The 26,986-nt window shown below is 49.1% G+C and overlaps 2 protein-coding genes across 2 annotated transcripts; one reads left to right on the top strand and one right to left on the bottom strand.

Annotated features, from left to right (window-relative positions):
- Positions 1–446: 446 nt before the first annotated feature.
- LOC8027880 (protein SREK1IP1) lies at positions 447–1,828 on the bottom strand. Its single transcript, XM_002409829.5, has one exon. It carries the CDS (start codon positions 1,658–1,660, stop codon positions 1,145–1,147), a length of 516 nt encoding a protein of 171 aa, XP_002409873.3. The 5' UTR covers positions 1,661–1,828; the 3' UTR covers positions 447–1,144.
- On the top strand, positions 1,401–26,986 carry LOC8027881 (histidine triad nucleotide-binding protein 3). The gene is made up of 8 exons (XM_042286830.1): positions 1,401–1,622; positions 2,053–2,085; positions 13,450–13,565; positions 19,027–19,144; positions 19,886–19,952; positions 23,927–24,053; positions 25,260–25,752; positions 25,909–26,986. The coding sequence occupies exons 2-7, from the start codon at positions 2,082–2,084 to the stop codon at positions 25,311–25,313; spliced, it is 486 nt and encodes a 161-aa protein (XP_042142764.1). The 5' UTR covers positions 1,401–1,622; positions 2,053–2,081; the 3' UTR covers positions 25,314–25,752; positions 25,909–26,986.

Raw genomic sequence — 26,986 nt, 5'->3', positions numbered from 1 at the left:
TCAAGGTGAGAATCTCGAGCTCGTAGCTTTATCTCTAGCAGTTGCTGCTGCTAGGGATAGTTTGTGCAGTCGGTGTGTCCTTGTGCGAAGAGCTGGCACTTTGAGCCTAGCAGAGCAACTGTCATCATGTGATTAACATGACAAAAAGCTGGGAAGCAATAATTAAAATGAAACAAAAGGCAAATCAAAACAAAGTAGTCTAAACTATATGGATACGTTATAAGCTTAGAGCTACCTTCCAAGCGGGAATAAATTGGTGAGAGGAGATTAAGCTGAATGCCATTTCAAGAGCTCACAACATGGAACAGGATTGCAGCCGTTACCTGTGGGTGTGTTTGAGACCCCTGGCCTAGACTGTGCAAGCAGCCCCCAACTTCGATTGGTGCTCGCATATGCACAGCTCCGCCCCAAAATATGTACATATTTCAACAGCGAAAACAAAAATGATCCTTATTTTTGACTTTATCGCAAAAACGGGTTTTGCTGGGCCGGAAACCAACGACGTAAAAGACACTTTACAAAAGTTTCCAGGTAGAAGAATGCATGACAAGCGGCTTCATATAGGCCACACTGCTGCACAGAAGAATGGTGCACTGACTGTTGCAAATCGTAGGTTCCTAGTCCATGTTTGATTTCTAAAAGTAAAAATACAGCAAATAATAAAACGGTCCTCACAGATCGCCACCAGGGGTCATCATCACCATGCACTTCAGAGTTCTCTCAGAGTCTATGCTTTCTGGAGTATGGTGAGCAGTGATTAAAATATTAACAAAGTATTATGTGTATTATGGACTTTGTACTTCAAGGAACAAGCACTTGGCAGATAGAAATGTGCTTGATCCAGTTTAGAAGCTCGCGAAATGGCAAGATACACATGCATGGATTGCAAGTGATGTCATTACATCTTGCGAATAATCATTTATGCTTCTTGCCAAGAAAAGAAAATTCAGCGGTGGAAAATATGCGCTGCAAAAGGTCGCGACAGCAAGGTCCTCCACAATGGCCGCCAATGTGACGTCGAGGCAATCAGCTCACGTGCAAGCCATGTACAGTGCAACGCAACAAGGCGAAAAACGGGATCGGTAATGCGGTGAATAGATGACCACTCGAACCGAGCGATGTAAGTTTTGTGTGAACTCATCTCTCAGCTTCGTGACCTTGAGCGTTCCCTCGACTTGTGCTTCTTGTGGGAGTGCTTGTGGCGTTTCTTCTCCGGGTCGCGTTTCTCGTGCTTCGTGGAGCCCTCTCCACGCCTCTTCCGCTCTCTGCTCTCTTCTCGACGCGCGGACGGCGACTCTGACCGTGATTTGTGTTTTTTCCGCTTCTTCTTGTGACCGGCCGACTTTTTCCGGCTTTCGCGCTCTTTTTTCGGCGCAACGGCGGCGACACCTGCCGACGACGAAGCGGCCACTACAGCGGCGGCTCGCTGTTGCGCGAGGTTGAGTTGTGTGAGCGGCGACACAAATTCCCCGTCGCTTTCCTCTTCGGAACTGGTACTGCTCACGTCGAGAACAATGTCTTTGTTTGGGTTTACCTTGAGAAAGTTGCGGCACTGGTAGGTGAAGTGGCCCGGGTAGCCGCACTTCTTGCACGCTGGGCGTACGGTGTCCGACGACTGGTTGGTGAGTCGAGCTACTACTTCGCGTAGGTTGTTCTCCATGGTGCTTGTTTGGTTGCGCGGACTGTGGCGTTTAGCGCCCGCAAAAGTGTTGCGGGACGTTTGATGATGATCGATATCGTACTGGTTAAAAAAAGTACGTCGCCCGCGTGAATCGACCACTGAAAAAATGTAAGCGGGATTCGATTGTCTTACTGGCTGGATTGGATTTGACTTAAACCTGCTTAAACGAGCTCGTTGGCTAGAGCTCATGGTTACCAGCGTGCGAAATGGTTTCGGCTAAATACGATGAAATATATTATCAAACGAAATTCGGTTTTCGTGATTGTTGCTGTTGTTTTAACATTATGGACATTTTAGCTCGGTTCTTGTTTTTGCTGTGTTGTCGTATTACGCACTAAACGTCTGATACCCATTTTGGTTTTGCTTTCAAGGGAATTTCGCTTCCGATTCCAGTCCAACAATGGGTAAGTAAATTCAGTTCTTGTTACAGTTATAGTCCTCCCGCCTTACATTCTAGTACACTGTAACCTTACTGCACTAAAAAAAAAAAAAAAAAAAAAAGTAGTTTGGAAACAAGTTTGATATTGGTGTCAGACTTGCTACGGCCCAAGCGAGCCGACTGGAGCGCGGCACGTGACGGGCCCGCATCGTTTCGTCGAAACAGGTTTCGAGACGATGTTTTAGCGACACCCCTTTTACGCTACGTTGTACTACCACGGTCTTTAGATTACGTGGTCTACAATCTGTTCGTCACGCAATGGGAAAGTTCGTCACGTGATCAACTCACCAATTCAGGTTCCCCTTTGCATTTGGCGGGGACATTGATGCCCTGTGAACTAGGAGTTTCCCCAGGAATTAAAATTAGGGTGGGTTGTCTGAATTTTCAGGGGCCTTGAAATGGGTGGGGTGAGGGGCAGTGGCGCGGCACGAGGAGGCAATTTCTTTTCTGTATATACGTCATTTTCTACAATGTTTCTTTCTTTTTTTTTTTTGCACGGTGAGAGATGTATGCGTGGTACTCAACTCAGTTTCTGAGACTACATTCAACATATGACAGGTGAAACATATATTCAAGAATGCGCAATTTCTTTTTAAAGAAGTAAAGCAAAAAGCAACGTCAGAAAATATGAATCACGGTATCAATACTGTGGTGCCGCAGTGAATCTCCGTAACGGATATGCAGGGTGTCGCAAAAGAAAATTTGCACAGTCTTTTTTCCGCAAAAATAAACTAGGCATCGCCGAACGCTCATTCTCCGCCCAAAGGTAGCGCTAGGGGTCACAACCTGATGCCAAAGTTTCAGCCCGATCCGATAACTTAATCAAAAGTTACAAATGATTTTCTGAAAATTTCAATGGGAAAATGGCGGCCGACGGAGTTTTCAAACACATGGGGCTCTATGGCACCAGAAACCGAAAACGGTTAAAAATGGGCTCCATTTTCCCATTGAAATTTTCAGAAAATCACTTATAACTTTTGATTAAGTTATCGGATCGGGTAGAAACTTTGGCATCTGGTTGTGACCTCTAGCTCTGCCTTTGGGCGGAGAATGAGCGTTCGGCGATGCCTAGTTTATTTTTGCGGTGAAAAAGACCGTGTAATTTTTCATTTGTGACACCCTGTATATTAGACTGAATATATTAGACGATTCTGCCAGCATAGAAACGTTTCCATTATTTCGAAGAACCGTCAGCGATTGTTAAAGCTTTCTCTTTGCGATGCAAACGCATACCAGAACTGGTTATCTCACGATCAATATTTATAAATTCTAGTCGCACCCTGTCTTCTGAGGTAACAGAGGAGACGACAATATGAAATACAATCTGTAGTTACACGTTAGGGAAACGTTCGAAACAAAACTTTAAGTTTTTATGTATTTCTTATTGATTACAAATAAAGCATAGGCTTATAATTTAGCTTTTTTTTATTATTTGTTTCGAAACAATAATGAATTATTTTGCAGTCGATGACAGGTTATCAATAAAATAGAAGCTCCCCCCGAACCTGACCCATAAATCCGCCCCTGCTCTCCAGCGTTCATTCTGCCAAAGGGGAGAGGGGATGTGGGAGGAGGCTTTCACTTTAGTCTTAACCTGTGGCTAACTATATCTCTTTTAGTGTAAAACATTTTTAAGGTGATCTCAGAAAATATTGAAACTTACGAACGAAGAAAGTGAGACGGGGGGCGCACTCATAAAGCGGTAACAATCAAGTATGCACCAAAACACCGAGAACAAAGCAAACCTAGACAAAAGGAACAACCACATACCGGTATGCATAATATGGATGGTTGGTCTAACATTGTGATACACACGCTCCCCTAGGCAGCTGTTCTCAACACACCGAAACAATAATTAAACGCGCACCAGAAATTTTAAACCACGTATCGCTCAACACCGTGCAGACGCGTGGAAGACGGATATACAGAGTCTGATCTTTTAGTAGCCTCCCCAGACTGATATGCATAATAAACAAAAAAAAAAAAAAAAAAAAAAAAAAAAAAAAGAGAAGGTGACATGCAAAGCGGCGCTTTGCAATTATTCGATGAAGCGTTCGTATGGGAAGTGGAAACAGAGAAGCTGTTCCAAATCTCTCTAGGACGGGCCAGCAAAATAATGCCTTTGTTGTGGGATCCAATACTAAAAACTCACGTAAAAGCGCATACTAAAAAAAAAACAAAAAAAAAACAAAAAAACGTGCATTTTGATTTATTGATAAAATTGTCGTATGCAGGGGTGTTTTATGAAGGACGCAGTGGCCGCTGACGTCCATTCTCGGCATTCCTGGCACGAGCGTCGCTACGCCTTCCTTTTGCACCCTTTCCTTAGAATGCAGAATTCATTCTCATTGAAGCGTGGAATCCAATTCAAGGAATCATCTTGGCACGCGATTTAAGCAGCAGGGATGTCCTGGTGTCTCGCAGCCGCAACGCAGTCAAACGCAGTCAAACGCAACTTCGCCATCTGGGAAACCGAGAAATAAGAAGGGAAGAGACGGTACAAAAGCGGGACCATAGTTCGTTTCCCCTTACGTCCTGACGCAGCGGACGCTACGAGCCATCCTAGCCAATCCCGCTCTGTAGAGGGAGCCCGTGTGATACGCTTTCCGCGCGTCGCTGTGACCCCTCTCCAAGGTCACGTGATACCCACACGGCCTTGGATTGGCTCCGAGTGCTCGTAGCATCCGCTGCGCCCGGACGTAAGCGTACGAGACTGGCACGAGATGCCCGCGACGCATCAGTGCGAAGTCCGAGTTTCCTTCCACAAGAACGGTGCTGGGCCCGTTACCGAAAATAAGTAACGAATTAGCGTTACTCGTTAGCTTGGAAAAAAGCCAACGCGTTACCGCGCTCCGTTACCCTTTGGGAGATGTAACGAAATACCGGTGTCGTTACTTGCCATGACTGTTTGTCGTTACTTTGTGTTTCACTGTTAGAATATGACAGCTGTTTAAATCTGGTGACGGTTGCCGTTCAGTGCTGGATTCGGCGCTGTAGGCGTTCTGCCCAATGCAAATGAGCGGAGTGGGAATGTATTCCCCCTATACTTCCTTTCACCTTAGGTCCGAGCGCGGCCGTTGTTATGAGCCGAGAGGCCAATCAAACAGCGCAAAAAGCGCAACGTCATGGCGTGCTCTCTGCGTTTGATAGGACTAGCCGGCGGAGGAGCACGCACAGAGAGACAGCGAATACCGGCTGGTCCTATCAACTGCAGAGAGCACGCCATGAGGCTGTTCCTCTTTCGCCGTTTGATTGGCCCTTCAGCTCATAACATCGGCCGCGCTCGGACCGAGGCTGAAACGAAGCACAGTAAAGTATTTGGCCAGACTCAAACGGTGAGAAGGGTGGGAAGCCGGAGAGATGCACAGAGAGGAGGTTCAGAAAAAGGCGGTCGCGCGCCTTGGATTCTTCGTTTATCTTGCTCTATAGGGTGCCTACATGTCTGTCTGTGTGAGGGTTAAGACAACTATTGTTGCCCTGAATGTGCCAGCGCGTGACGCTCTCGCACACTCGGTGCGTGACTTGGGCGGTAAAATGGCGTCTATGCATTAGCCAAAGCTGCGTGCTCGAGCTGAAAGACACCAGATGGCGCGCGCTTCGAAATGCATAAAAAATGATTGGGCGGAAAAATGGCTGAGATGTCACCACTCAAATAATGCCTCTTGGGCGATAACCGCAGAAATGGGTGTTGGCATGGAGATTTTGAGAAATATCGTATGACACATAATAATAATAAAAAAATGAAAGCCGTCTAATTCCCTGTAAGGCCGGTTAGAGCGCAGCTCTTGAGGAGGAGGATGGAAGCGTACTGAGGGATAGGTGACTCCTTGAGGTCGCGTGACCTCAAGGGGGGGGGGGGGTCGTGTGACATCAGGGGGTCACGTGACGTCGAGGGAGGGGGTCACGTGACCTCAGGGAATCACGTGACTTCAGGGATCACGTGACCTCAGGTAGGTCACCTGACCTCAGGGGGTCACGTAACCTCGGGGGGGGGGGGGGGTCACGTGACCTCAGGCGGTCACGTGACCTGGGGGGGGGGTCACGTGGCCTGGGCGGTCACATGACCTCGGGAGGGGGGGGGGTCACGTGACCTCGCGGTTACGCCGACTCGACGCCGACGGCGACGCCGCTCAAGCCGGAAACGGGCCCCTAAGAGCTGCGCTCTAAAAACGATAAATAAAAATAACCAACGAGACACGTGCCACGCGCCACTTCTGGGAAGAACGTGGCGTCTAAAATCTAGCTCAGTGCTGCGCTGTGCCGTCGTGATCTTCCCAAGGGCTGCACGTTGCACGTGCCTCGTGCATCGACGCACCTTGCGCTACTTTTAAAACATGAAGGGGCTTTAGGTTGCTCTAGGGAGTCTTCATTCACTTTCGCCACGTCTGTCTTAGGGTGGCGGCATCTCGGCCATTTCTATGCCCAGAATGCACGCGCTTCGATCTCGGTCGGAGCGAGCGCTTAGCTCTGCCCGGTTCTTTGGCGCCATTTTAAGGCCCCTTCGGCACGCGCAGGCAGTTTTCAATACAACAATGGGTGTTTTCACCCTATGACAGACGCACATCGAGTGGTTGCTCCAGAGCCGTTTATACTGAGAGAGTTTGGCCAATGGGCGGAGCTTGTTGCCCGCTAGAACGAGCGGAGTGCGCGATAACACAAGATGTTGTTGCTTCTTTGTCTTCCTTATTTCGGAGAAATCGCATAGAGTTCCTGTGAGTCAGAGCCCCAAAATGGCGGACGGAAGTAGTCATCCCTCGGTTGTCAGACTACGCTGCACTGTTTGCCAGGCTGTCAAAATATATTTAAGAAGGCCAAACTCTCTCACTATAAACGGCTCTAGGTTGCTCAAGATTGATACGCCACGTGTCGTGAGAATCGGGAACTAAAACAGCGTGTCTCAAAAAGCTGGCCATGTGACAGAATGGGCAAAGAAGGAAACTGCTACACTCAGCAGTGAAGATAACAACTATAAGACCAAACAGCGTTGTTAGCAGGGGACACATACATAAACATAAGGCACCACAATCGCTGGTGAGATATGACAAAAATAGCGGGGTGTTGTGCTGTGAAACTTCCCCATAGAAGATACAAAAAAAACATTCTGAGATGTTTTAGCGACCACGTCACGCGGAAGATCGTTCCATTCGGTTTTCTCTCTCGGAACAAAAGAAAGCCGGTATGAGTTTGTCCTGCATTGAGGCATCAGCATTGTTTTGTGTCTATTTTGAGTCGGTCGCGCTATGTTAAACTGCATGTAGTCGGGGAAATTCACTCCTATCTGGTTATTGACTATATGTTAAAGAGGAGCTTTAGTCGATGAAGCTTGCGCCGAGATTATAATGTAGGGAGCCCGGAAAAGTTCAGCAGTTCTGTCACCGAGACGTTTCTATCATAAGCGCGATAAATGAATCGAAGCGCCTTCCTCTGTACGCGCTCGATGAATCCGGTATCGGTTTTTGTGTGGCGGTCCCAGACAACGTCACCGTACTCTAGTAGCGGTCTTACAAGGGATGTGTAGGTTACCAGCTTTGTTTTGCTAGTACCATATTTTAGCCGGTGTCCTAACAACCATAACCTTTTTGTAGCCGCCGAGACAATGCTATTAAAGGGACACTGACAACCCCCCCCCCCTCCCCCCGCTCAATTGTTTTCTTCATTTTGTGCCAGGCGATTTATTATGCTTGTCGGAAGACTACCCAATTAATATTTTGCTACAGAGTCTCGTATATTTTTAATAAAGCCAAAAGCGCAACTGCTCGAAACCGGAGCCTGCGCACGGAGGTCGGAGAAATATAGTGGAGAGAGTGAGTGCCGAAAGTCACGTAGCTACACGCAACCTTGTGTGTTTTTTGTTTTATATCGCGCGCAGGCAGACGACATGCGTTGCGGGAACCGTTTGCCGTGCGATTTCTTTGCAGTTATGTTTGTTCTGCTCGCTGTTCTGCACTTCAAGATGAGTTGTTTTGAACATTGAACAGTTGGAAATGAGTATAGTCAGTGCCCGTGGTGAATTCCCGTGATCAGCTCCGAAAAGAATACCCCCAAGATGTTGCGTGAAGAGCTGCCTCACATGTCCTGCGTCTGAAAGTGGCAATGTGCGGCAGAGTCTGCGCAAGTTTCCGAAAGATCAACGGGATCGGGACCAATGGCTGGCTGCCATTCCGGGAGAACACTTACGGGCACCTCGGAGAGCGGACGCTACCCGGTTTATATGCTCCTTGCATTTTGTGGAATGTGACTACATTGAGTTCGCAGGTGTGAAAAAGTGAATCCCATACCATTCAGTTCAGCGACGTTTCGTCCACAAGCTTTGTATTTTTCAGTGATAATTATATATAAAAAAAAGAAAGCCGTTCACAATTCCCTGTAACGCCGGTTAGAGCGCAGCTCTTGAAGAGGACGATGAAAGCGCACTGAGGGATAGGGAGTGACCTCAGGGGGGAGGGGGGGGGGGGTCACGTGACCTCGCGGTTATGACGACGGCGACGCCGCTTAAGCCTGTAACGGGCCCCTAAGAGCTGCGCCCTAAAAAGAAAGGCAAATATCGCAAAATAATTGAAAGAAGAAACTACGCCCGCTTTTGTGATCGAACCTGGGACCGCTGGGTGCGAAGCGGACATCTTTCCACTGCGCTACTGGGAGAACTCTTTGTAGTAATGCAGCCGGTCGACTGTAGGTCGGAAAGTTTACTGCCGATTTCCCTCCAGCATAGCCACTCTCGGCTTGAAGTCGGGCAGCACCACGCATTGGCCACATTCGCACTTAGTAAAGATTTCGTACGCGTGCATATTCAACTCGAAGTACGAACTTCGTTTGTGCTTGTCGTTTGTTCGTGCTTGTCATTCAAATATGTCACAACAGTGGCGTGCATTCGCTAAGAAAACATATATCTCAAATTCCTGCAGTTTGACGTCGGGATCCGTTACTTGTTCTGCTGTCACCTTGGCTACACGGTCACCAAAGAGAAACTATAGCCAGTTCGTTTTATCAGAAATTATGAAAACCTTATCTAGACACTGTTAGCACAAGCACTCTGGCATTTCGTTCGTGCTTCGCGTGCTTGACGTTTGCACGAGCGATGTCTTCATCCACGAGAAGGGGCGACGGCTTGTTGACGACTCCGTGCGAATCGGCTTGGTGGTCGGGCGTGTCGTGCGGGATGAATACCAATTCTTTGGATCGGTCCAAAATTTCTCTTTCGAAGGAAGACCGAATTCGCCGTTACCATGAACGACAGTTCTGAAGTAGAGGTCCCACGCCCGTCGTCCGCTAGCATCCGCTACTCCCACGATACGCGAAACGACGGTATGTTGAGAATTATGCAGTGAACGCACAGAATGCTTCCGGTTGTCTGGGCAACCTCCTTTTATTTTTCGATCAACGTATTTGCAGCTTTTTGAGGCTACAAATAATGAGTTTCATATATTTTTTTCTATTTTTAATATTGAGTGGGTGCCTACGATGACCCGCGACCTTGAATACATTTGGTGGTTGTGCCTAAACCTTAGAAAACGGCCCGTGACCATGAAGAAGAGAGTGAGCGCAATTCAAACCGGCCAGTTCCCGATCGGCGATTTTCGGGCGGAAAGAAATTAAATTTCGAGCCGCAAATTGTGTTCTGGGCAGTTGGGGCTTTCACATGTCAGATAGAACTAAAAACCTCGGCGAGCATAAATACCCTGTCAATGCACCTTTAATGTGGTTGTTCCAACTTAGATTAGAAGTTATAATTATTCATAGGTACTTAAACTGCGTGACTAGGCTAATCTCGAATTATTAATTTTATATCTCTACCTGAGCGGTTTTTTTTTTTCGTGCGCTAGTCATGTGCGTGCACATAGCGGTATTTAAACTCATTTGCGAATATTGACACCATCCGGAAACGGCTGCTAGGAAATCATTTAGAGTTACCTGGTCGCCTGTTGACTGCATATTTAAATACGCAATGCAATCGTCTGAAAAAAAAAAAAAAGAAAAAAAAAAAAAAGAAACGGCAGCGTACATATGAGTTGTATGCCAAGTCGTTTAAATAAATTAGGAAGAGAAGTGGGCCCGATACGAAGCCTTGAGGAACTCCTGAAGGAACTGGTGATAGAGGCGAGATATTCCTGTCAATTTGAAAGTATTTCTGTCTATGAGTTAAGTACGAGTCAAGCCACCGAAGCATTTGGTCGTTTTCTTTTTATTAAATGTCGAAGTTTTAACATTAAGTTAAAGTGAAACACCCAAGCAAAATATTAAAAAAAAAACGGCATTGATTTGTCCACTTTTGTCCAGGATTGACAAAATTTCGTTGCTGGTATGGAATAGCTGGGTGACTTTGAAAAGCCACGTTGAAAACCGTGCTGGCCACCCAAAAAAAAAAAACAAAAAAAACATTGTTCTCGAAAAGGGTACACTCAGGTGTGTAAAAACAAACTGTTCCATTACATTACTCGCATTACACAGCAAGGATATTGGCCTATAGTTAGAAACGAGGAACTTATCGCCCATTTTATAGACACGGGTTACTCTAGCAAATTTCCAGTCTTCAAGCATTTCTGCTTTTTGTGAGCTCTTTTTTTTTTTTTTTTTAACGATATGGAGGTATTCTGCACACCATTTGTCATACCTGTAAAGAAATGCGTTTGGTATATCGTGTGGCCCGGTCGATTTCTTTGTGTCTAAGTAAAGCAAAGCAGAAATTCCCACCCCGCTGATAAGCTCGGTAGCTTGGCCGTTAGTGCGAAGGAACACGGAAGCGAAGTAATCATTAAAGACTGTCGCAACGTAGTAAAGGTTTGTAATTTCTACGTCGTTCTGCGCTAGTTTTCTTTTTTTCCCTTTTTACCGAGTCTTTTTTTTATGGGTAAGGTGCATCCAAAATTTCCCCGGGTTGTTACAGCGAAAGTTGTGCATTTTAACATTATAGAATTGGTATTAAGATAATTTTATTTTTCTACGTAGCTCCGACCGTATAGACAATATTATGCTGCCTCCATCTCGGGTACACGTGCGTGCGAGTCATCTTACACGATGTTTTAACTGAAGTATTTCGCGTGTTTTCCACGGGCTCCGTGACGGAGGTTGTCTCGCCTCCGGCCACGACGAGAGAAGAGGGGCAGGAGGAACTCCCCTCTTCCCGAGAATGCCTTTTGTGTGTCGCAGAAGTCGCTATTGTCCCCCTACAAGATTACAGAAGATTAACCCGTCACTCAAAATTCGTGCAAAAGCAGCCGCTTCGGTGGCTGGAACGACTAGGCCATCCTCTCGACGTCAGCCTCGCCGTAGCTTTGCTCGTCTTGAGGCGACCTACGTCACGATTGCGTTGGATGTCACGCGGTCTCCGCTGGGCCTTCTCCGAGCGCTTGCCAGAGTGGGCCGTTTATAACGAACAATACAGCCACCAGGCTCAAAATACAAACGTGCGATTGTCATTTACGGATATTGTGGATCATATTCAACCTATTTTTGAACACGACGGGAATATTTCAAATTTCGTTGAAGTATCCCTTTAAGCTAAGCGATGTAGAGAGAAACTGAGGAAGAGGTAGAGACGAGGAGTGCGCGGGAACTTCAGAGTACCGAGGTCTTATCGTGAATAATATTTAAAAAAACAAGCGAGCTGGTGATGATTCATGGTAATAAAACCCGAGACTCAGGAACACAGAAGTGGGAAGACGCAAAGCGTAACCTGCAGCATGTTTCGCAGGAAACAAAACCGACCAACAACGTAGATTCTGATTATTTTTCTCGTCAAGAATGACGAGTGCCCGTGAAACATCCGCCATTTTGTTCCACACGGCGTCAACATGTCTACTCACAACATAGTTTTGCTCTCTCTGGAGACGGCTACTCAACAAAACTTGAAAGGGGGAAATCTTAACATTTCTGTTTACAAGATGGAGTACATATTATTGTGTTTTCGCCAACGCCAGGACTATGGGGACAAAAGGGGCGGGAGGGAGGGAGGGAGGGAGGGAGGGAGGGAGGGAGGGAGGGAGGGAAGGAAGGGAAAGGGGAGGGGGTCTTAGACCACTCCTTAAAATTTTTGGGGAGTCTGAGACTCTTTTGACTTTAAGCTGGACGTAAGTAAATCGACGAAATGCTGTTGCGTTCATACGACGATCTTTTGCTTGCTGGAAATACGTAACGACAAAAATAAATAAAATGCCAGCGGCTCAATGTGATGACAGAAATAAGTGGCTAAGCTAAGCGGCGAAGTTCGCCGCTGTAACAGGAACACCGCACAGTTTAACCTCGGCGAGAGGATGATTAGTGTCTGGATATTTAGAGAGCAAGAGGTGTATCAAAATAATGTATTTGACTAGGGCAGTAAGACTACTAACCTATGCCCAAATACAGCCAATATAAATGCTGTCGTACAGGATTTCAGGTGGCTATCTACAGCCCCACACACTTATACCTGAAATACCTATCGGCAACGCAAACGGTGCGCTATGTATCCAGTTATTATACGGTGTACTATGCAAGGCTCCAAAATAGCGGCACGGATATGGATGAATTGGAGCGCCACGGCGCGGAGCTTGGGAGTTTTGGTACTCAGGAAACTTAATCAGTGACTAGGCTGAGCGTTCGGTGTTGCTTAATTCCTTTTTGCAGTGAAAAAATACAAAACAAAACATGGGTAATGTTTTTTTCGGAGCACCCTGTACTTGTTGCCAGTACAAAAGGAAAAGAGGAAAGGTTATAGAGTTGTTAACCTATGTTACCGACGCGGTGGACTTCTCTTGTTTGAATCTAAAAACACATCTGAGTTTTTTGTGTTTTTTTGCCTTAAAGACGCATTTTCTTTTAGCGGAAATCGGCGTGACTGGTAGTGGACAAAGGAGAGATATACACTGAGCAAGCGCTGACTAGCAACTGAAGTATTAGTAGCATCAGCATTAAATTTTGTGTTTCTGTTCTAACAAGATTTCAGCTGCTACTGGCGGCGAGATGTTTTGGTGGCGCCCTCCTATGGTTACCTTTCGTGACGTCGTTACCTTGTGAACAAGTTTGAAAGGGTTTGTAAAGAGCATGCTGGAAGCTTGAAATCATAGCGCTCTCAAAGCAACACTGCCAACACCGTCAAAACTGAGGTTCTTCCATTCCTCTTATTCCCGTCGATGGGAAATCATTTGCTGACGTCATAGTCAGCATTCGGCCTATCGTGGAAGACCGATCACAGTGACGCTTTCGATCGCTCACGACCCCAATAGTCGGCACTTGTTTAGCGTATCTCTCTTCTTTGTCCTCGTCCCAGTCGCGCTGCCTTGCACTGTGAAGTTCTACAAACTCGCCCAAATGCCTATTCTTATGGTGCCTTTTTTTCATACGTGGTTTGTAGGTGGCGCTGTGGGTAAACTGTTCTCCAATGCACCGCCTGGCTCGGAACAAGGCACGCCTTGCCTTTTCTGCAACATCGCGTCTGCGAAAGACCCGAACACCACACTGTTGTACCAGGTGAGTGGTGTGTTCTGTGTTCCTTGTGAACTTTGTAATGACGGCTCTGACGTCAGGCCGATGAGGTCATTGTGCTGTCTGCAACGGCTGTCTGTCCGCACGACGTGTGCCCAGCCGTTTCACCTCACGCCAACTTGGTTTTCGATGACATCAAAATGGCGGCTCACTATTTTTTGTTTTTTTACACTTGTCAGCATGAGCATGATTTTGCCTAAAAACAAACGAAACAGAATATATTTTTTGTAGGAACCTTTATTGAAGATTAGTACAAAATGACAGGAGGGTAATGTTTTCGTAAAGTTTTAGTTTACAGGGTCTTGAAGCACAATTAACATTGTTTCTATACATGCATGTCTCACCGGTGATTTCGGGTAGCGCGTTCCGACTTGGGGCGCGTTTTAACATTGGTGGTCATTCGCGGCGCGTTCGCTTGGAAGCCGGGGGTTGGCATGGCAACCGGTTAAGGTTTTACGCGCTCCCAGGGCCCTCGGTTTATTCGTGGTCCCCGGGGTTCAAAGCCTCCGCCATGTCGATGCCTACGAAGGCGCAGTGCTTCTCCTTCAACGTTCCGGCGGGCACTCCGGTTCCGGTAGATGCGACCATGGACAGCATTCAAGCCGTCGCCGGCGGGGTTGGCTTGTCGTGCCTGCAACACCACGGTGGAGCAAGGTTCATGGCGGCGGTCAGCACCATGGCCGCTGCTCAGCGTTTTGTAGTGCGAGGGTTCTTATTGCTTGGTAACGTGTAAATGTCCCCCTGAAGCCAGTGTAAGAGCCCACGTTGTGTTTGTGTCCATGTACCGCCTTCCCCGTACGTTAGAGGGCGCACTAATGCAAGTCCTCGCACAATACGGCAAGGTGAAGGCGATCAACCACACCACGTTTCGAGACCGCCCGGACGTCAGGACCGACACCCGGCTGGTCAAGATGGAGATGTCGAAGTCGGTCCCCAACTTCGTCCACATCCAGGGACGCCGGTTGATGGTCGGCTACCGCGGTCTGCGCCGCGTGTGCATGCGGTGCGGGCTGGAGGTCCACGTCGGACCCGCGTGCAAGACCCCACGTTGCGACTGACGCGGCATCTTCGGGCATGCGACGGCAGTTGCACGGCCTCTTGCCAACGGTGTGGCCACGGCCATGCGACCACGGACCGCATCCAGCGCAAGTCCTACTCTGCCGCAGCCCAGCAGCCCAGGGAGACTTGACCACGTCCCCCGCAGCAAGTTGTCGCCCCATCGCCCTCCTAGCCCTTCAGCATTCTGGTGAAGACTCGGATCCGTCCACCCGCCCGCGGACTCCGCCACCTCCCCCCCATCGTCTCGGACTCCGACGCTTCGTCGAGCGCCGGCGCCTCCGCGGCAGCCAAGCCTCCAAAGGCTCCACTAAACGCGGCCGCCACTCCGGCAGCCAAGCCTCGGGCGTTCTATAGGACACGGCTTCCCCGACCGACGGCCAAGCCTCGGGCGTTCCATCGAACGCGGCCGCCATTCCCCGCAGCCGAGGCTCACGCGTTCTATCGAGTGCGGCTGGCCCTACCGACGACCAAACCTTGGATGTTCCGTCGAACGCTGCTGCCACCCCCTACAGCCAAGCCCCGGACGCTTCGTCGAACGCGGCCGCCACCTTTGGATCTCGCGACACTGACGTCGACGACCTGAGTGGCGACTCGGACCGTCTCGCCATCGCTGATGAAGACGACGTGACTCCGGGCCAGGGACATCCAGCCTCCACGCCAGAAGCTTCGTCGACAACGGCGCCACGTGAATCGTCCGCGGAATCGACGTCTGTCAAAGACGCCGCCACGCCAGACGACCGCTCGGACGCCAAGCGCGTTTTCTCTTCTGGTGGCAGCGGCTCGGACGCGGCTCCCGCTTCGTCAGTTAAAAAGAAGCTTTTCGGCTTGGGCAGTTTTTACTATGAGGACGCACCGGAATTTCAACTTTCTGTTTTCCCTTTAATGTGCCTGCTCATTTTGACGTTACATGTGCAACGTTTTCGGAGTACGAACAAGCAGCGGGAGGTGATTCATCTTGCTCAGTCTAATCACTGCAATCTGCTCTTGCAAGAAACGATTTTTGTTTTCCTGCTCGTGATGTGGCAGATTTTAAGGTGCATATTTTTATTCTCTGGTATTTTTCTTCCGCGACGTCTCGCGCTTGGTGTTGGCGTTTAAACTTTTTGCGCTTCGTTCCTGCTGGTGCTTTCTCACTGTGCGATTCGGACGGTCGAATCCTCGTGTGCAGCTTTTTGTTGATCATGCCAAGTTTCGGGCTATAAGCGTCTACGCTCCAGTTTGCCAAGGTCACACGCCGTCTGGGGATTTATTTAAAAGCCTTCTGCAGTATGTGCTCGAAGACTGTTGTTTCTTTCTTTTGCGAGGACTTCAATTGTGAAACAGACTCCTCGCGTGACATCCGCGGGCCTTCTAGTGGGCGGAATATTTTTGACGCTCAGGGGCTGGTTCGGCTTCTCCGGCTTCACGACGTGCGCGACGCCTGGGTCGAATTAAGGGGTGTCCAAACAGGACACTACGAAACGCACGACTCCGACAAATTGTGAAAATTGAAGCGGACGCGCCCGCTTCAATTTTCACGATTTGTCGGAGTCGTGCATTTTGTAGTGTCCTGTTTGGACACCCCTTTACACAGCGCTGCGTACGATTCCACGTGGTCGCGGGCCGTGTCGTCCAGCCGGCTGGACGACAAGCCCCGCGACACGCTCCGCGGGGAACCTCATGCCCCATCTCCGTCTCACTGACACTATAGCCTTGCAGAGGACCCCCTTAAGATCGGCGCGATGTTTCGAGATTTTTGTTCGTCCCTCTTTTGCTCGGACCCCGCTGTGAACACCGTGAATTTCGCTGAACGGGTTCGCCTTTTCTGCAGAGACCTTCCGGCTTGCCCGGAAAACCAGGCTTCTTTCTCGTGCTTCATACCACTCGTAAGGGAGTCTTCATTGAAGTCCTGCAAGCCACGAAGGTCGGGTCTGCTCCAGATTCTAACGGCTTGCCAGCCGAATGTTACGTCACTTTTTGAGACGTTCTTACACCCCCCCCCCCTCCCCTCCCCTAGTTCAGGTGGTTAACTCTCTGGAGACGAGTGAGGTTCCACTATCATTCGGATGGGGTCGCGTCATTCTTCTCTCAGAGGAGGGTGGCTCTTCTTCAAATCCAGAAGAACGCTGACTACGAGGTGGGAAGGTTTCCACTGGCCTCGCGCCTCCGCACTGTTTTGCCCCATGTGGTGACTCCAGTTATGACGTTTTCGGTGCCTCGGAGCAACATTTCTTCTTCCCTTTCACTCACGCGGGACCTCTTCGCCTATGCCAACTTTACCCATTTGTCTGGGACCTGTGTTTTCCTCGACCAAGCGAAATAGTTTGACAGAGTTGAGCACCGTATTCTTTTTGGGGTCCTGAGAGCCTATCGCTTTCCTGAGACGTTCATATTTTTACTTCAATCCCTGTACATCGGACTGACTAGCCGTTGGCAAGTCAACGGGTGTTTCCTCTCGCCTTTTTCAGTGAGTTGGGGGTGTGCAACAGGGCTGACCTCGGTCCCCCTTACTCCAGGTCCTCAGCCTCGACCCTCTTCTCCGTCGTCTTGCGTCCAGCTCCCGGTTCTGTAGCCTTTCTCTACCCGGCCGGGATGCGGTTGTAGTTAGCGCCTACGCGGATTTCGTCAGTTTGTTTGCGCGCAGTTCTCACAGTTTTGAGGCCGTTGCATAGCGGTTCTCGGAGTACAACGCTTTTTCTGCAGCGCGTTCAAACACAGCCAAACAGCCAAGCTTTGAAGTTCTGAGGTTTCCCCTCCCACTCTACCTGCAGACATCCAGGTCGTGAACGAGCTCCGCGTCCTCGGCGTGTTTTTCGACACTTGTGGAGTGGCGTCCCGCACGTGGGAAGTCGTAGCCTCCGCGCTTGAACGTCAGGTCGCTGCTGCGGGGGCTTTCACGCTGTTCCTCCGCCACAGAGCTTACCCAGTGAAGGCTGTTCTTTGTGGGCAGCTTTTTTGTGTTGCCCACGTTGCTCTTCCCCCTCTTCGGTTCACCAGGCGCGTCACCTCATGTCTCTTCCAGTTTTACTGGAGCAGGGGCACTGATCTAGTGACAAGGTCAGTGCTCCGCCTTCCCACGTCACTGACCGGCAGAGGCATGCCCTAGGTCGACACGGTGTGCCGCTTGCTCTCCCTCTGCGCTGTTCTTGGGGTGTTGGATGACCCGTACCATCCTGCACGATCCCTGGCCCTCTATTTTCGAGGGCCCTCACGCCGGGTGCTCGTTCTTCGCGCGTTGGACAATTTTTGGAACAACGCCCCCTTCTTACCCAGCGGTGGTGGCTTGCCATGAGCAGTCAAGACATGCATTGCCGGACCTGGAAGTGCGCGAAGTGCCACCGGCTCGCGTCTTTGAGGAGGTCTACGTGTCCCGGACCACTCTCGAGCAGAGGGGTCGGCGGAACGCCTTCACGTGGTCCTCGTTCGTCTCTCGCCGCCTCTCCGGACCCGTGGAAGATCTCGAGTGGCGCCGGGGCTAAGGTGTCTTCCCCACCAGACAACGACTCCACCGCTGGGGCATTGTTCCCGAACTTAAGTGCCCCGACTGTGGGCAGGTGGAGACGAACACCCACTTTTTTTCTGATTGTCCCGTCGCGCGCTCATTTCGCCGCTCGGTGCACCATGGCTTCCGGAGTTTGGGCTTCTGGAACTTTGTGTCAAGTGGTCGGTGTCCTCGGGGGGGGGGGGGGGGGGGGGGGGGGGGAAGGGGGGGAGGGGGAGGGGGAGGGGAGGGGGGGAGGGGGAGGAGGAGGAGGAGGAGGAGGAGGAGGAGGAGGAGGAGGAGGAGGAGGAGGAGGGAGGGAGGGAAGAAAGGAGGAGGTTTCGCCTTGCCTTTGTTGGCAGTCGGCCAACTGCATGGTTCTCTGTCAGAACCGTTGCACAGCAGTTGGCCAGCAAGGGCTGTCTCGTGCAATGTGGCCCGTGCTCTATCGACTGCGGGGTACACTGCTCCGCCACCTGGACTGCGAACGTTTTTGGCTGGGCGAGGAGGAACTCCTCGCCCAGCCAAAAGAGGAAAGAGCCCCCCTTTTTTGTGCTTACGAGATGTAAGGTACGACCATGTTTGACTTGCTGTGATATGTTTGTTTGTTACCTCCGCTTCTGCATATTTGTAGCTTACATGGTTTTCTTGTCTACCCGATTCCCCACGTGTTTTATGTTTTACAGAGTTTAATGTCAATAATTTTTCTTTATCTTTGATACCCCTTCGACCGTATATGTTTCGGCGCCAAAATTCCCGATCAAAAAACCGAACAAAGAACGGTCACGGCGGACGCTATTGAATGCGATACTTTGGAAAGATTCAGTGACTCTGGTGCAGGCATGAGCAGGCCTGTTTTAAGAACCTCTCGGACACGAACGAGGGAAATGTGCGGTGTCGAAACGAGCCGCTTTCTTTGAACCGCAGGACGAAGAGTACGTGGTATTTCGGGACATCCACCCGGCTTCGACTCACCACTACTTGGTGGTTCCCAAGATGCACATTAGGAGTGTCAAGGGTCTCACTCCAGCGGACATACCTTTAGGTAAACAAATGTTCCTTAAAAAAATTTAAAAACAGCAACAACAATAAAAAAGTTTGTTGGAATATCTTGAGAGATAGCCCACTTAAAATTGAAGGCAAATCGGGTGAAACTAAGGAGTAAGCTAACTTTCGGTTTGTAATGAAGAAAAGTGTTGGAAGAAATGCTGTGTTTGGATTTTTTGGATTTTGTGATTAGCGAAGGCTTGTGATCGCAGGGAGGTGCGATGAACCAAAGGCGAAAGTCTTTCCCAGTCAGCAATGTTCGCTTACCTTCCGCCGTTGCTCAGTAACACCATTTCTGCCGAGGTCATCATCGGCCAGGGAGCTGCAATTACTACAAATAAACTATTTTTAGGTGTTTTTTTTAAAGAAATGGCTAATTTATGCCAAGAATAGGGTGGGTTATCTTTGAGGGGTGGGGCATCCCTTGAAATATTGCGGTAGTTTATTTTAATGTTTAGGTATGAGATGTATCTCATAAAAGAAACTTAATAAAAAAATTGCGCAATATTTACGGAGCGAGACTTACCTGAACGATTCGAAACATGTTTTTTATTTCGGCTTTGACGCCTCTAAATAGAAACATCTGTAGAAATCGCTTCTAGCTCAAAATTATGTCTCGCGACGTAACTATTGTGCTAATTGTTTTATTTATTTTCGGGAGAAAGTTTTGTGACATAAGTGTTTTTGTTTGCACGTAAAAGGAGTGAAACTACCCATCTTTTACTCCGTGTCGTTCCAGTGAGGCGACTGATCGACATTGGGCAGCAGGTACTTTTGGAGAAAGGCGGTACCCTCGATTCTCTCAGGTATGCACCCTCGTCGACCTTACGTATCATAAATTGAGACATGTTTGTTCTATGTACGTACCAAAAAAAGAAAAACATTTTCACAATTTTGAAACTCTGTAACGTTTTTTCCTCGGCTTGGATGTTGACAACATGTTGCCCGCGCGGGTCTAGGCTTTACGGCTGTGGTCCGGTGGATCGGATTCCTCTGTTTTAAATGAATTTCCGTAAATTGAAACACCGCAATGTACATCCCAGCATGCCTCCACCCGTCAGAACACTTCGGGATTGTGTAGTTGCTTCGGTTGTTATTGCTTTTATTGCCCAGTCTAATTATATTTAAAAAAATGCCAAAGAAGACAAAATAAGCGCAAAGATATGGAGTGAATACGTTGGTCGTGCGGGTACACTGACCTCTGAAAGTGGCGACAGCGGGAAGCAAGGCCGTAAGAGAGGATGTACGGATGCGCAAAAGCTTATAGTGGACCCTGCTTCCGATTAGAGTATTGTGCCTAGGGTCCGGTTTTGGTCAAGGTGAGAACCAAAGCGTTGTCGGCCTCTGATTGGACGTGGTGCCACAGCTCGCGCGTAATCAAAGAACGAGACGTTTTTGACCCGTTCGCGAGTTCACGGTGCGGTAATTTTTTGGTGAGCTCACCAACGCGCAGATTGCGAGAAAGAAAGGTATTGTGGCCCTTGATGTGCTTGCCCTTAGTGCTCCTTCACTGTTGATGTCAGCTTGTGTATACGGCAGCAGAACAACTTGAGATTTGCAAACGAGGCGCGGATTCTCAGTGGCTTCTATCGGGAAATAGCAGACGATCACAATGTGAACCCATGTCCGATGTCGCTCCGCCGCGGTGCTAGGTTCGTAGCGGACGATCAGCATTTTTGTTTCCCCCGGTCTGTTAGCAGTTAGCAGACGACGTACGGCGTTTTCTTGTTTTATTTCCGTCTGCAAATGACGCTTCGCAGCAGGCGAACCGCGTTCTTCACTCGCGTTAGCAGACGAACTGTCTACGAACGTATATATAGGGTGGTTCAAGTCACCAGGCTCGACCTAAAATGGACCGTGAAAATCGACGCCTGCACGTAGCGATCTGAACTTTTCGTCAAAAGTGTATTTCACGGGTCGTTTTTTTTTTTTATATTACAAAGTGTAGTTATCTTTCTGTCAAAACTAAGGCCAAGAAACTTGCCAGCGTCTACGGTGGGCAGCGACGCATACGACAGGGGTTCAGTAGCGGGGTGTGTTTAGCGTTCGTATTGATAGATGGCGTTACCTCCTTATCGCGACGGCTCGCGACCACTGTGCTTTATTAAAATGAGCATAATTTTTTTGAAATGTACCTTCGGTTAAAAAACTAAATTCGGACTATAAAAGCAAAACTAAAAGTAAAAAAAAAAAAAAAACGCGTCTGCATAACGGCGGCGCTTTTGTTGCCAACAGATTTCGCCTGCGAGTCGTCTGCTTTCTTTTGCTAGTCGGCTGCACCTTCAGACGTTGCTCCCGACGCCATCAATCAATACGAAAGCCAAACATACACACATACATACACATATGTGTGTGAGTGTGTGTGTGTATGTTCGCTGGCACCACGAGAGACAATTTAGATGTCGCTCTTGATCTTGCTCTCGCGGCCATCAAAATCAGACCCCTGGCAGGAGCGTCTCTGACGGGTGTGATTTTTAAGGCGGTCACAAATGCGGTCGCTCGATTTGTTCCTGAGGACGTCCTATAATTGTCACGATGTTGCCTCCCGCGATCCTGGCGGTGGCGAGCAACGCTGATGGATGCAGCTGACGCTTGCTGTGCCGCAGGTGGCTCCCCAGCTCGGCATTCGACACGAGCTTCTGCAGCCCGCGAGTTTGGACACTGCAGCAACGCCTCGCGTCTGTTCGTTCTTTTTGCCCGAAGCTCTACGACCGACCGTCAGGATCGCGACATCCGACAGCGCGTAACACGCCGGCGTCTATGTCGCAATTGTTGCCCCTGTGGACCGCTTTCCATGTATCGGCGGTGCGCGCCCTTACAAAAATGATCAATGAGTTTCTATTGAGTTTCTAATGTACTCTAGAAGAATACATTAGAAACTCAATAGAAAATCATTGATCATTTTTTCAGGAGCGGGAAACTAAACACACTAGTCGGAGATGCCTTCCAGCCACCTTAGTGTATAAATACGAGGGTCGTTCATAGAGTTCCTAGTATTGTCACGAAGGAATAGATTCAACAATCAACCTCTACATATTCACCACCCCAAGTCACGCGCTTTCGCCACCGATAGACAACCTTTATTCTTATAGAGATCATCGTATTTCAATGTTCAGGGATCGTCCCAAGGGCTTGTCTGGCCAAAGTGGAAGCGTGTGTGCCATTTAACCACAGAGTCATAAGCTATAAGGCGTTGTCCCCGAACACCGCCACCAGCCTCCGATCAAATCTCTTTGGCATTGCTTCCCTTCAAATGGAGAGAACGGACCGCTGCACGGCGCTTCGACTTCCCCGACGGGCGGTGCCATTTTTGTTTTCGACGCCCTAGCGACGTTTCGAGGTACTAAAGAACGCGATGTTTATACTGTGCCGAAACTACTGGGTGTTTCAAGGAGCGGCCATGCTCTTTAAATAGACCGCGAAGTCGCTCTACGACTTTGTGCAGCGCTGCCCACAGATGGTGCATTTGTTATGTAAAATTTGCAAAGAGCGAACGTACCCGAGGAAAAAGTAAAGAAAGAAAAAGGCTTAGCTCCTATGGAAACGCAGTGAAGCCCTCGGTGTTCAAACAATACGGCGCCGTTTTGCGCGAGAAACAAGAGATGGCGCAAGCGGTCGCGACACCAACTGCCGCCAACGAACGAGCATACAGCGCCGAGTGCCGGCGTATTTAGCAGACAATCTTTTAGACTCAAATGCCTTCCGCAGGCGGCGACAGTCGCAGAAGCAAGAACAGGCGCGGTAACAACAAGAAACTGCAAAGCAGACGACATCAGTATCCCGAACAAAAAAACAGTCAAAATATCCCGACAAACCACCTTTTTAATCGCTTATGTGTCCATTCAATGTGTTCTATTAGTAAGGATGATAAAATAATGCATTGGCAACTGATATCAGAAAAGCTCGCGCCGCTTTTGAGTCGAAAAGATTGTCTGCTAAAGACGCCGGCTCTTGGCGCTGTATGCTCGTTCGTTGGCGGCAGTTGGCATCGCGACCGCTTGCGCCATCTCTTGTCTCCCGTGCGAAACGGCGCCGTATTGTTTGAAGACCGGTGGCTTCGCTGTGTTTCCATAGGAGCTAAGCCTTTTTTCTTTTTTTACTCTTTCCTCAGGTAAGTTTGCTCTTTGCAAATTTTACAAAAAAAAAAAAAGAAAAGAAGCACCATCTTTGGGCAAAGCTGCACAAAGTCGTAGCGCGATAGGTTAAGAAACCGAATTTCGCGGTCGATTTAAAGAGCCTAGCCACTCCTTGAAACACCCAGTAGACGCGCGCTCGTGTTGATGCCTGTTTGGTTCCTACTTTTTAAGCTTTCTCGTGCCGATAATACGAATTTTATGAACTCCCTTCGTACGGTGTCCGGAACGCGTCTGGCTCCGACTGGTACGTTTACCACGTCCTAAAAAGTGGTCCCTCGACATCCGCCTGATGACGTCACGCTGTCCCCGGCCGCGATCCTGCTGGTGTCCCAGCAGCGGTAGTGGGTGTGGCAGACGCCTGTTCTGCTGCAGGTCGCTCTCCCGCGTGACAGTCCACGGAAGCTTCGGAAGCCAGGAGTTAATACGCGGCGTCGACAGCGCCACTCGCTTTCTCCAGTGCTCTTTTCTCCAGAACTTACGCGCCCAACCGCCAGGATCGCGACCTCCGGCAGCATGACCCCTTCGGATCTTGTGGCGTGACTTTTTGCCAGTTCGGGACCATTTTCGATACATGGACAGAATAGACGCTAAACACACCCTTCGGAGACGTGGCGAGGCTCACTGGCGTGTGCCGACTCTTCCAGGATGGGCTTCCACTGGCCGCCCTTCACGAGCATCAACCACCTGCACCTGCACATCATCTCGCCCATGGAACAGATGTCCACCCTCTCCAAGGTCATCTACATGCCCGGCTCTGCCTGGTTCTGTCCCGTAAGTTAATCGACGCGTTTATGAGGCGTCACACAAAAGAAGAAAAAAAAAAATCGTTTACGGGGTTAGCTGTTATTAGGGAGTTTTCGTAAACCGCGTTTCCCCCTCCGCTAAGCCCTCCGCAACGAAGAAGCCGCTACTGCGCCTGCGCGGCGATGGCCTTGACTCTAGAGTTTCGGTTATCGTAGCGGGTTGCGGAGTGCGTTGCGGGACAGCGGAAACGAGCTACGGGAACTCCTTATTGGCGACGTTTTGCGAGGGTTCCCGCCTGTTTCGTGTACGTACAGCCTGCTAAATCTAGCGGGAAAAATTATCAGTTAAACGTAGCGCGGAGTTTCTCCGCTAAATTGGGCGGGTAATCACAGCGCTACATTGTGACGGCAGTGTCACATGACGTCACAACTTTCCCCGCTAAATTTCGCGGGGGATCGCAGTGCCACGTTATGACGTCACAGTCACATGACCTGGCAATTTTATCTCTAAATTTCGCGGGGAATCAGTGTTACATTCTGGCGTCACAATTATCCCGCAAACGTTTGCGAGGGATCAGCGTTACATTGCGACGACGAAGTGTCACACGACGTCACAATTTTTTTGCTAAACTTGAGGGGGAATCACAGCGTTACATTGTCACGTCACAATATCACATGACGTCACAAATCTCCCGCTAAATTTTGCGGGAGATTAAAGTGTTACATTGTGACGTCACTGTCTCACGTGACGTCACAGTTGTTTCGCTAAATTTAGCGAGGAATTGGTGTTACATTGTGACATCACAGTGTCATATGACGTGGCAAATTTTCCGCTAAATTTTGTGGGGGATTAAAGTGTTCCATTGAGACGTCAGAGTGTTCCATGTCGTAACAATTTCTTCGCTAAATTTAGCGGGGAATCGGTGTTACATTGTGCCGTCGCAGTGTCACATGACGTCACAAATTTACAGCTACCGCTTCTACTTTTTCGCACATTGTGGGCGAAAAATACCATTTTTAAGATGCTGTAAACAAACCAGTCGTAGACACGTTCCAGGCACCATAGTATAATACGTGGGTGTGCCCACGATGCATGTTTGAAGATAATACCGCAAAGCTAAAATATTTCGAGGAACTCTTCGCTCGGTTGACACGCGAATTACTAGAGTTAAGTGCGCGCATAAAAAAGTGTCATATTTATTCTGACATTGCTTTTTTTTGTTTCTTCGCGCAGGTGGACGACGCGATAGCGTACATCGAGCGAACGGGCACATCACCAGATGCGTGATACGATTGCAGCTGGGAAAGTTTCTGGTCTAGCGTCTTGTACCTGTAACTGCAGCAACAGATGAGAGACAAACGCAAAACTGGCGTCTCAAATACACATGGGCTATTTGACGGGCACGCCCTGGGTTAGGTATGGATACCACCTCCGAACATATCGAAAGTGACGTCACGTATACAAGCTGTGCATAAACGTTACTAGATCAGCTCAGTTGCAGAACTCCCGCGGAGAAGCGAAGTTGTTGAGCGAACCGCCCTCTATGTCCCGAGGCCGCCGCCCGTCGTTTGAAACGCCATCTGTACACGTTTCCGAGAAAGGCTCCTGTGCGCTGCCATTTGGAGCGACGCTGGCGCCGCGTAACATTTCCGCCTTGTTGGGGTGCGCTAGGGAAACGCCGTTGGGGTGCACAAGAAAAAGATTTCAGCGGCATCGCCGGCGGCCAGCGTAAAGCGGGTTTCACATGCAGCGATTTTGGCCCTAAAGCGGCGCGATTTCTGCCGTTGCGGCGCTCGTGCCGCAGAATTGCTGGTGCTGGCCAGAGCGCCGCGACGGCAGAAATCGCGCCGCTCTAGGGCCAAAACCGCTGCATGTGAACTAGGCTTTAGAAACGCACTTACTGTTTCGGAAGGCAGAAGGAGGTGTCCACACAAAATTGTAGCATCAAATATCGTAGGAGGGGGCACGTATAAGGGTTGGAGCTGACTTTATAACGATCGCAGCCTCTGTTCCAGCACGTCGTGGAAGCCATAGTTGCCGCGAGCACTTTGAGACTTAGCTATTTCTTTTTTAATTTTTTCGGTTTGTTACTGGTTTAGGTACTTTATTTAATTTGTTGTGCCCTTTCGCGGTCTAAGGTACCGCATGTATGTTTTAGAAATAATGTTTAGTCTGTTTCTGGCGCTCAGTGGTGTACACTTCAGCGAGAGGCGCTCGGCATCATTGTACGACGAGCAGCTAACCTCGGAGCGGGGTTCGAGGATAGGCTGGGATCCCACTTGCAAGTGTGTATAACTTGTGCTTGAAAACTGTATTCTTTGGAGCGGCTACGATGAAGTGTCGTCTAGACACTCTGCTTCAGAACCTATGAATTTCATGGAGTTACCATAACAGCAGTCTCTAAAACCGTGGCGCTCCGAACGACGGGAGGCGAACTTTCAGGGGGAGAAGGGTACTGCGCGTGGTACCCAGCGTCTAGGGACAGTGCTGCAACTGAGTTGATCTGGTAACTTTGCCGTGCATGATTCCATGCTGTGTTTTCGAGGTGCTAGTCTTGTGTTTCCCGCCAGTGTGTCGTCCTCGTGTCGAGCTCAAGAATGTGGACCTCCAACAGCTTGCCTTCGCGCTCACCATTTGCAAAGTCTGTCGTGTTTCTCTTTTTCAACTACATGGGCTGCTTTTTGCCTAGTCTGCATACGAAGCGTATATATGGTTGTCAGCTGGATGCCGGCTTCCTCCGACGAGAGTGTGGTGTGCGTTTGTCCTTAGAACAATAACCAATTGTGAAAGCCCACGCTGGAGCATTTCTGATTGTCGTCTGCCAAGCATTTCCCAGCCCAACTTCGCGATGTGTCCGAGAAAAAGAGAAATCGTACTTCTCGGTGAGTGTTTTGTATACCCCTTGTATAACTGGGTGATTATAACTTTGAATAAATGGAAATGTGTGTTATTTCAGCCGA

This window comes from Ixodes scapularis, unplaced genomic scaffold (genome assembly GCF_016920785.2).
Source record: "Ixodes scapularis isolate PalLabHiFi unplaced genomic scaffold, ASM1692078v2 PGA_scaffold8__174_contigs__length_109621045, whole genome shotgun sequence".
In the NCBI taxonomy this organism is placed as follows: Eukaryota; Metazoa; Arthropoda; class Arachnida; order Ixodida; family Ixodidae; genus Ixodes; species Ixodes scapularis.
The sequence above is the reverse complement of the archived record's forward strand: the minus strand, read 5'-3'. Positions and strand labels throughout refer to the sequence as shown.